General features: G+C 50.5%; 1 protein-coding gene across 1 annotated transcript; it reads left to right on the forward strand.

The window, feature by feature from the left end:
- Nucleotides 1–3,166: 3,166 nt before the first annotated feature.
- LOC119105739 (partitioning defective 6 homolog gamma-like) lies at nt 3,167–10,440 on the forward strand. Its single transcript, XM_037229224.1, has 7 exons — nt 3,167–3,262; nt 5,159–5,234; nt 5,908–6,133; nt 7,099–7,217; nt 8,748–8,888; nt 9,411–9,536; nt 10,110–10,440. Exons 2-7 carry the CDS (start codon nt 5,166–5,168, stop codon nt 10,323–10,325), a joined length of 897 nt encoding a protein of 298 aa, XP_037085119.1. The 5' UTR covers nt 3,167–3,262; nt 5,159–5,165; the 3' UTR covers nt 10,326–10,440.
- The last annotated feature ends 224 nt before the right edge of the window (nt 10,441–10,664 follow it).

Here is a 10,664-nt window from a genome sequence, read left to right on the forward strand (position 1 = left end):
GTTCACCAGCGCGCCACAAAAGGAACGAGCACAAACACATTGCATTGCGACGAATTGAGCGAAGTTGTTGCATGAATCGACAACCTGGCGCCGGTTTGCGCAGCACTAAAACGCAGGCCGATAATGCATATCAGAAGGTTCTGGGGCAGCCAGAGACGTAGTAACATGAGATAAGGCGGTCGCAGAGGCTGAAAGATTATTGCCGTGACAACACCTTCATGCGTCGTCGTAGCTTGGGTCAAAAACTTTCACGAAAACTCATCCTGAGTTTTACAGCCCCCCCCCCCCCCCCGGGGGGGGGGTGGGGGGGGGGGCGGCCCGTCGGCTTCCCTGTTTCAACATTCATGAAAAACCGTCCTTAGCAGCCCGTTCAACCAACATGTCAGACGTTTCACTGACGGATTCGTTAATTCGAATCCGCCAAACGTGGCAATGGGAGTGACCAAAGAAGTCTACTGGTTCAGTCCTATGCTATTGACAAGCGTTAGGTGACATTTGTGTCGCAGCGGACCATTTAGCGGTAACCCGTCATGTCAAACACTTGACTAGGTGTCCTGAATGCTTCATCAAAAGCGGAGGGCCGGCGGGGTAATAGCTGCCCTTTCATGCTAGCAATATAGGACAGTAACCTATTTTTGCACCATATGTGAGGTGCGCAAAAGTTGTATAAATAGCATTGGCACCCATGGGAGTTCTTCAGGTGTATCAGAACAGGCCGCTGTATTTCTCAAGAAGTGTTTTCGCAACATTACCACGTGCCTAATCATTTGTGATTTCACGAAAGCTCTTAGGTCGGTTTGCCCAAGGTTTGCTGGTGCATCCGCGACATAATAGCACGCACCGAGGCCATGCAACAACACATACTTGATATCACACTGCACGATAGTAAATGAGACCGCAACATTTCTGCGTGACTACTGTTTTCCAATTGACGCAGTCGGCGTTGCCATGCAACGCCGCCGCGCAAGCCGGTGCGACTTTTTGACGTCACCGCCTAACGTTAACGAGCCGCCAGCCCGACCAATTTCTCAAGCTGCGATGCTAACCCCCTGGGTTTGCCTTTGGACGGCAGAACAATCGCCGTAGCCACTGTGTGCTCGATTTCGATTTCAGCTGGTCTCCACTCCTGCGTCAACCTTATGTTTGCACACACATAGATAAGGTGCAGTTACATTCTAGCAAAGTCTCAGAGACATGAAACTGAAGCCGTGTCATGTTTGGCTGCTCTGAATCGGAGGCGTTACTTTTGTAAATGATTAGACAGCAAGTAACGGGTTCTAGGGCTTAGCTCCTGCCAAATGTGTGTTTTGTTAGAGCTTTAACCCACTTTGTAGTGACGGACGACAATTTTTTCTTCATTTTTCGCATCGATTCTCAAATAGTTCCCACTTCAAAGATCGTAGTAGTTATGGCTAGCAAAAAATGCGTAAAGGAGAGTCTTTGTGTTAGTCTCAACTCAACCCTGCGTTTTGTAATATTTTAACCACAAGATAGTGGGGAAAGCCCAGCTCACACCCCAGCTGGATATCCCGGCTCTGAGTCACAATTGAATCGCTTCGAAGCGTGTTATGACGCATGACCGTGGATGGATTGTGTCGTATGGCAGGTGTGCTAGCGACTACATCAACTGCTATGGAAATTAAAGCAATTATGAAATTTGCATAGTTGAAAGATACCAGCTCCGGCAGCCTTGCCATGTTGACCATGTTGCCTTTCTGATCATTTTTACCAGCGTGATGAACAGATATGCTTACTCTGGTCACCCGGCCACAGCAAGCTTAAGAACCAGCGCACGCAATACCCACATCCTGCGCAGCCCACGTCACCGTTTCATCGTACGGCCACATGAGTGCGCGCCCATCGGTAACGTCGCTAGGCAACGGTCTAGCTTGTTGAGTGGATGAATGGGTGTGAATGGAAGGGAGAGCAGTAATGCTGGCCAAACAGGAAGTGAGCATGTTGGTATCGCTAACTTTACGGACGTGCCGATTGCAGAGATATACTAATAGCCTTACCATACACAAAGCTAAAACAAGCTTGGACTAACCAAACCCAATCAAGCCCACTGCCATCAGTCGAAACACACCTGGCCTGCCTTATCCAACACACCTCCACATGACAACTCAAGCGCGGCACCCCGAGTATGAACGCATTTCAGGCTAAATGGCCTCAGTCTATGAAGCAGACTTCACGTGGGAAGTGGGAAGCCTGACGATTTATATGGGATACTGACATCTGTTTAGCAATTCCATACGCCACTTTGCGCAGCAAAGCTCAAGCATCGATCTTACCCGTGACTACAGGATGAGGCCATATCGTATGTTTTGGAAGTTTGAAACCAGGAGCACTTCGAAAGAGAATGGTTAGTGGACTTGTGTGAGGAAACAGAACGGGTGTGCCGTCGGTGCTGGAATGCCACCAAGATCCTTTTCAACAGTGCATGCTCTGAGTAATTCCTCACGCCTTTCAGAGAAAAAATGGCATCCGAAAATATATCATCTCTGTTGAAAGGTCACACGGAAAACAACTTCGGTGAATTTTTATCTGGTGAATTCCTCATTAGGCCGACAAATACAAACAAAGAGATCTTCATTGCTGTGGAAAGCTGTGTGGATACCACAAAAGTCATTCATGGAAGTTCCGAAATTCGACAAGGTGTCTGATATGTCCAGCATACGCAGAAGCGCGGTACTTCCGTATTTTTTTCTGTAGTTTCGTGCTAGGTATCACGCATTATCAAATGTCAACACAATGAGCTCTGGGGCCGCGGCTATGAGACTTTGTCCAAGGTCACATCTTCTTCATATTGTAAGAAAGTGCGAATTCAAGTCTGATTTGCTGCGAAATTAGGTTGCTCTGGTTTGGACAATATCTCCCTCGTTCGCTAGAATTGGGGATATCACTATCTTTCAAGTAGGGCACACTCGACATGCAGTCTAGCTCAAAACCTATAATACATGCACATATGCACACTTCATGAGAATGAATAGTTTTGCTTTGGCATTCAACTTGCTTATCTAGATCATCCATAAATACCAAACAGAGTTTTAAGTTTGTGATACTTTCAGCACCAGGGCAGTACTTTAAACGAGGCCTTCGGGCCATTTTTTGGAACTGTCACGCCATAATCGTATCTGCTCCCCTTCGCGGTTTATGTGTCATAGCGATAACAGTCGGAGTGCTGGCTAAGTATCGCGGGCGGAGCACTTGGGCTGCTGAAGGCGAGGTATAGTTGATTTTTAGGTAGCAACAACTGGAAAGGGTACGTACTATGGTTCCAAATGAGAATCACTTAACAACCATTGATCGTGAGAAGTATTTGGCCGCTTTTGGTGTGTGCGTCTCACCATTATTGTCGCTGGTAACCACCACATTGCAACCTGCTTCTCTTAGGTTGCTATGTGCCCGCATATCAGCCTGGGTTAATCATGAGGATGAAAACATGGACATCTTGCTGTGCCTGCCGCTCTGCTAAATATATTAAGATGTTAGTTGTGTAATAAGGATTGGTGTATACCTAGCCAGTCTGCATCCAGTAGGGATACTGAAAATGTTGAAAGGATAAGGAGTATTAAAAGTTATCTAATCTTGGTTTACCAGAAAGCTAATATATTCATATGGTAGGTGACACTTTTAAAACCATAATAAATTCTGAATGTATCAAATATGTTGTTCTGTCATTTCTGCTCTTTGTCCTCTGACCTTGATCATCACCTGGTAGCATGCCTTGTCATATAGATTAGGAACTATGTTTGTTTATGATTAAGGTAAGTGGATGAAAAACATGCTGGCTGCATTTCAAATACACATGTGTGGACAATAAAAAGTGAGGCTGGTATAATTGCTGGCATGGTAATAATGCAGGACAAAACTAGATCAAAAGCGTTCTACTACTTTTTGTGTCTTCAAATTCTCAAATGAATGCTCTACATGCTAAATTCCATAATGTGCATGCTTGGTTGAAAAATGCACATGACTGGAATTAATACAAGCAGAATGTGAAGAGGCTGGACTGGACTACCCTCTTGATTTCAGGTTGTTATTAGAATGGAAGTTAAATTTTCTGTATCCATCTGTCATTCATATACTGTAAGGCTTAGCTAAACCAGTCTATCCATTTTCTGTAAGCATGTTTGTAAGTAATGACATTGAACTGATACTGTGTCACTGCACATCAAAATTCAGCCGTATACTCATGATATAAGTCATAGCCCGCTATACGCCAGACGTACTGTTAGGACATGCAGCTAGGTATAAAAACACACTGGTGACATGACAGATAGATAGATAGATAGATAGATAGATAGATAGATAGACAGACAGATAGATAGATAGATGGATGGATAGATAGGTAGACAGATAGATAGGTAGACAGATAGATAGACAGATAGATAGATAGATAATAGATAGATAGATCATATATATGCATATGAATGGCTCAATCTTGCAAAAGGAATACACAAATATAAGTGAGAATGTGAAGAATATCAAGCCTTGTTTATGCTCTTTTATGGATAATAAGGTCATTTGGCATAGCATGTAAGAAAAATGCATGGGTACTATGCAAAAATGGCCAAAGATTAATTAAGTATGGGTTCAGTATTTATCAATCCCATGGTTTGGTCCATTTGTTTTCATGATATTAATGTTTGGTAATACATGAGGAATCAGAGACAGTGAGAATGCATGTGTTGGTTTTTAATTTCATTCATTAAGTTGATGCTGCTGTGAAGATATTTTTCATTAAACCATGTTTAAATAATTGAAATGAAGCAATATAAACTGCCTATAGTTCCCATATTTATTTTGAGGGAAATAACTGTTTGACTGAAGTAAAGACAACTGAGGATCCCAAATACATTGTCACAGAGCATTAATGTATCCAAATGTGTGCCTTTGTTTGTCATGATGCCAGCCTTTTTTAATTGGTTAGCATCAAGCCAGGTATGTGGCCACTTGCAGGCAGTCCAACTCCAGAAATGTGAATATGTGTCAGCAGTCTGGCTGATGCCAACAGCAAGACTGCCTCACATGTCTTCCTTCAAAGTGTTCTTGGGTTGTTATATTGTGTCACGGTGTGAAACAGATCTCAAGCCTCTGCTAACTTTGGTTTTGTAGCATTCATTTTTCCTCATATTCATAATTTGTCCTTTGACAGGTGAAACATGTCTAAACATTATCAAAAGATGCAGTCTGGGCATCCTCTTTCTCCACTCATAGAGGTGAAATCAAAGGTAAGGTTTCAGCCATCTGGTTCTGTTGGAAACACAGTAGTGTGTGTGGTCCTTTTTGTTTGCAATGTGAGTAACGTTTATATGATGCATCAACTGCAGACATGCACATACACAACAAACATCATACCCATTGTATTTTTATTTGTAAATGTTGGAAACTGCAGCAGAGACAACAGAGTTATGCAATGTTGAGATAAGAAATAAAAACTCTTGCTTATCCTCTCACACTTGGCCAGGTAACTTGGAGTATTATTCCAAGCTATTTCAAATAATTTCACACCTAACCAAACATGAAGGGAAAAGTTAAGTACTTAAAAGTAACGGTAAAAGAGTGTAAAAGTAGTCACAGTGACAGTTGGCAGCTCGCCAATGCACTGTTTCATCCCTGGCCAAACTGCAGTCACTGGTGCTAATAGCATGGTATATGCCCATACTTGCTCCGGCTGGGCTAATGCATGTTCATTGTCATGATCTGGCCTTTCTCTGGGGGATGAGAATCTGATGGTGAATTCTTCGGACACCTCATCTCTCAACAAGCCACATGGATATGATACTTGGTGTTTTAGGCATATTCTGCTAGGTATTTCCCGATTGGGAAGTAGTGCAGCAAAAATAGGCAGCTCCTGACGGCCTCGGCCGGCGGCGTCGGTGCTAATTCGCGACCTTCGGGCAGTTCGACGCAGAGTTCCGACGCTACAGTATAGAGCGGGGTAAGATGAAGCGCTTCGACGAGCTGTACCAGCTGCTGCAGCGGCTCCACTTCCTGGAGGACATCCCGTTCACGGTCAGCTACACCGACCCCAAGGACGGCTACCTGCTGCCCATCAACAATGACGACAACTTCGCCAAGTCGCTGGAGTGCGCCCGGCCGCTGCTCAGGATCATCCTGCAGCGAAAAGGTACGGCTCCTGACCAGGTCCCGCTGGGAAAAATACAGTTCTTGTTCGGATCTTACCGTGGGAATGTGCGGTCCGGGTTCAGATCCGACGGCAGAAATGTGCGACCCGTGGCGAATACGTTATCGAAAAGGTTCGACACCGTTCAGATCCAACTACACAGCGCGGGCATTAAATGCACGTGTGTGTTTCGGCTCCGTCACAGTAAAACCTGAGCTGCGGAAGCTTGTAGCCGTGTCCTGCAACACGAAGGTGCGACCAACAACATTCTGTGTAATCAGTCTGGTTATGACGACGGTGTCATTACACGAATTAGGGCACCACTTACGCGGGGTCGTCCGTTCACGGTTTTGCAACATGCCTGCCGACTCTGGAGCCCTCAGTGGTGTCGCCCAGAGTGACACTGACTGACCGACTCTGATACTGACTGGCTCTGATACTGACTGACTCTGATACTGAACGGCTCTGATACTGACCGACTCTGATACTGACTGGCCCTGATACTGACCAGCTATGATACTGGCCGACTGTTATTTTGACCTGGTCTGATACTGACCGGCTCTAGTACTGACCAGCTCTGATTTTGACTGGCTCTGATACTGACTGCCTATGATACTGACCAGCTCTGATTTTGACCAGCTGTGATACTGACCTGCTATGATACTGACCGGCTCTAATACTGACCGGCTCCGACTTTGACCAGCTCTGATACCGACAGGCTCTAATACTGACCAATTGACTGATACCAGCTGGCAAGCTCGGGCCGCCTGCTTTCCCGCTTTCGTGCGAAATTCTGTAGCGCAACGCGTAGAAAGTGGTGCTCCCTTTGTTCTGAAAGGGCTGCATTACTGGTCCTGGATGGCGTCAATTTAGACTGTGGGCGCCATGTGGCTTTTTTCCTCTGTATTACTGGTCTGAAGCGTTGAGAAAATGCCCTGCCCTTTTGCTGATGTTGACTCGCTCTTCAGGGGAGAACATGTGGGACGTCAGCGGGTCTTCCACCATGAAGAGGGGCAAGTTCTTGCCGCAGCTGATCGGCTCGCCGAAGGCCAAGCCGCCCATCTCCTACCCGGAGGACTTCCGTCAGGTACGCTCCGCGCTGCCGTAGCGCGCGGTTGGTGGACGTGTACACAGAGCCGGGGTCGCGCATGACGTCAGGCATCATGGCCTGGCATTAGGCATGTCCCCGTGGTGGCCTGAGTCTGTGAAAGGGTACAGGCCCAAAGTATCTCTGTGTCCGTCCACGTCCCTGCACGTCTCTGTTTGTGTCCGGCAGGTGGCCCAGATCGTCGACTGGGCCACCTGCCACGTGAACATTGTGCCGTAGTCTGTGACCTGACGTCCCTGTGTGTGTCCGACAGGTGGCCCAGATCAGCGACGTGGACATTGTGCTGTTGTCTGTGACCTGATGTCTCTGTGTGTACCCGGCAGGTGACCCAGATCATCGACGTGGACATCGTGCCAAAGTCTGTGACTTGACGTCTCTGTGTGTGTCCGGCAGGTGGCCCAGATCAACGACATGAACATTGTGTCGGAGTCTGTGACCTGACATCTCTGTGTGTGTCCGGCAGGTGGCCCAGATCAACGACGTGAACATTGTGCCGGAGTCTGTGGTCTGACGTCTCTGTGCGTGTCCGACAGGTGGCCCAGATCATCGACGTGGACATTGTGCCGGAGTCTGTGGTCTGACCTACCTGTGTGTGTCCGACAGGTGGCCCAGATCATCGACGTGGACATTGTGCCGGAGTCTGTGGTCTGACGTACCTGTGTGTGTCCGACAGGTGGCCCAGATCATTGACGTGGACATTGTGCCGGAGTCTGTGATCTGACGTGTCCGTGTGTGTCCGACAGGTGGCCCAGATCATCAACGTGGACATCGTGCCGGAGTCTGTAACCTGACGTCTCTGTGTGTGTCCGGCAGGTGGCCCAGATCATCGACGTGGACATCGTGCCGGAGTCTGTGACCTGACTTCTCTGTGTGTGTCCGGCAGGTGGCACAGATCATCGACGTGGACACTGTGCCGGAGTCTGTGACCTGACGTGTCTGTGTGTGTCCGACAGGTGGCCCAGATCATTGACGAGGACATTGTGCTGGAGTCTGACCTGATGTCTCTGTGTGTACCCGGCAGGTGGCCCAGATCATTGACGTGGACATTGTGCCGGAGTCTGTGACCTGACGTCTCTGTGTGTGTCCGGCAGGTGGCCCAGATTATTGACGTGGACATTGTGCTGGAGTCTGACCTGACATCTCTGTGTGTGTCCGACAGGTGGCCCAGATCATCGACGTGGACATCGTGCCGGAGTCTGTGACCTGACTTCTCTGTGTGTGTCCGGCAGGTGGCACAGATCATCGACGTGGACACTGTGCCGGAGTCTGTGACCTGACGTGTCCGTGTGTGTCCGACAGGTGGCCCAGATCATCAACGTGGACATCGTGCCGGAGTCTGTGACCTGACGTCTCTGTGTGTGTCCGACAGGTGGCCCAGATCATCGACGTGGACATCGTGCCGGAGTCCGTGACCTGACTTCTGTGTGTGTGTCCGGCAGGTGGCCCAGATCATCGACGTGGACATTGTGCCGGAGTCTGTGACCTGACGTCTCTGTGCGTGCCCGACAGGTGGCCCAGATCATCGACGTGGACATCGTGCCGGAGCGTTGCCGGCGCGTGCGCCTGCTTAAGCACGGCTCCGAGAAGCCGCTGGGCTTCTACATCCGGGACGGCACCAGTCTGCGCGTGACGCCCACCGGGCTGGAGAAGGTCGGTCAGCGGGACTGACCTCGGGCCGCGGCCACCGGGTGGCGCTTCGCGCGGCTTGACGGTCCCTGCCGTCCCTCATGAGGTGCACGCCTTCTGTTGTGTTGCGCTGTGTGGGACTGCTCACCTGTTGTGTTACGTCGGAGAGATTGAGGGATCTGGAGCGTCGCATTTCTGGGTTCTGGTGGACACAGAGTCTGAGTTTGAACAGCTAGCTATACCACTTGCGTATCTCAGCTCAATAACACGTATGCGTTAATCAACGAACTAACATGCACAAGGAACGCATCGTAGCTTTGTCCTTTGGCAAATGGAACGTGCTAAACAAAAAGAAATCTTGCTCTGCGCGCCTCAGTACGCTGTTTTCATGGGCTAAGGGTTGTGAGTAGTCCAGGGTCACGATGTAAACCCATCGCTAAACACTGGACATCTTCACTTCCCGCTGCGCATCAGCGAAGTCGCGCGGCGTCGCTGGCGAGCATCGCCGCTGGCAGGCCCGCTAACGCCCGTGGCCGGCGCGCGCAGGTGCCGGGCATCTTCATCTCGCGGCTGGTGCCGGGCGGTCTGGCGGAGAGCACGGGGCTGCTGGCCGTCAACGACGAGGTGCTCGAGGTGAACGGCATCGAGGTGGCCGGCAAGACACTGGACCAGGTGCGTGGCGGCGGCGGGGCGGGATCAGGGCGCGGGCTCGACTGGCTGCTGGATGTGTGCCTGCGGGCAGCTGGTATTGCCGGCATCAGTGCGGTCTCGTGCGCTTCTTGAGGAGCTTCCTGGGGGCAGTCTGCAAGGGGTCACGTGTTATGCTGCGGCCGACAGGAGATGGTTAGGCCTGTGTGATGCATGGCGTAATACATTGATATCATTCTGTCGTTCTCCCACGATTCGGTCTTATCTGTTGCAGTCTTGTCGGCGTACATCCGGTCTTATCTGCGGTGTGTTTGCCTTGTCTCCATCCATCGCAGGGCGGTGGCATGTCACATGTTCCAAGGCCACGACGAGCGGTTGTGTTATTCGCAGGCTCCTGACCTGCACTTGATGTTTACCATCCGATGAACGTCGCATGTAATCGCCCGAGGCATGTCGTGACTCGCACGAACTGCTACGCAACATGAGATCCACTCCCCCACCCCCCCTGTCATACCTCCCCAGAGGGGCGGTAACTGATCAACATATGCTCGTGTCACTTGGTTCCGATGATGATGATGACGACCACACTGTCTCCAGGTGACTGACATGATGGTGGCCAACTCGTCGAACCTGATCGTGACGGTGAAGCCGGCCAACCAGCGCTACCCGCTGGAGGCGGAGCGGGGCAGCAGCGCGCGCACCTCCCAGCTGAGCCGCGCGTCGGCCCACTCGGCCCACACGTCGCGCAGCTCCGACGACGGCGACGACATCTCGCTGCTGGCCTCCCGCTCCGACGGCGTGCTCCACCTGTGAGGCGCGCCGCCGCCCGCGGCTGGAGCGGGCCGCCGCTCCGGCGCTCCTGGCTGGTGTCGGGGGAGATGCGGCGCCACCGAGCGGCGGCGGAGAGGCGTGGCGCCGCTGGGTGACGTCACTGGTGCTGCGATCCCGGGCAGCGACGCCGCCGGTTGTACCACATTGGTGCATTCCTCTGCCGCCGCCGCCGCCGCCGTGGTGCATTTCTCGGGAGTGACGTCACTTGTGCTGGATTCCTGAGGGGTGACGTCACCAGCGGCGCGACTCGGAGGAGTGACACCGCCGGTTGTGCCACGTTGGCAGTGACGTCACTGGAGATGTGCGTCTGCGCGATGACGT

Source organism: Pollicipes pollicipes, unplaced genomic scaffold, assembly GCF_011947565.3.
Source record: "Pollicipes pollicipes isolate AB1234 unplaced genomic scaffold, Ppol_2.1 Scaffold_6138;HRSCAF=7277_pilon_pilon_pilon, whole genome shotgun sequence".
Taxonomy (NCBI): domain Eukaryota; kingdom Metazoa; phylum Arthropoda; class Thecostraca; order Pollicipedomorpha; family Pollicipedidae; genus Pollicipes; species Pollicipes pollicipes.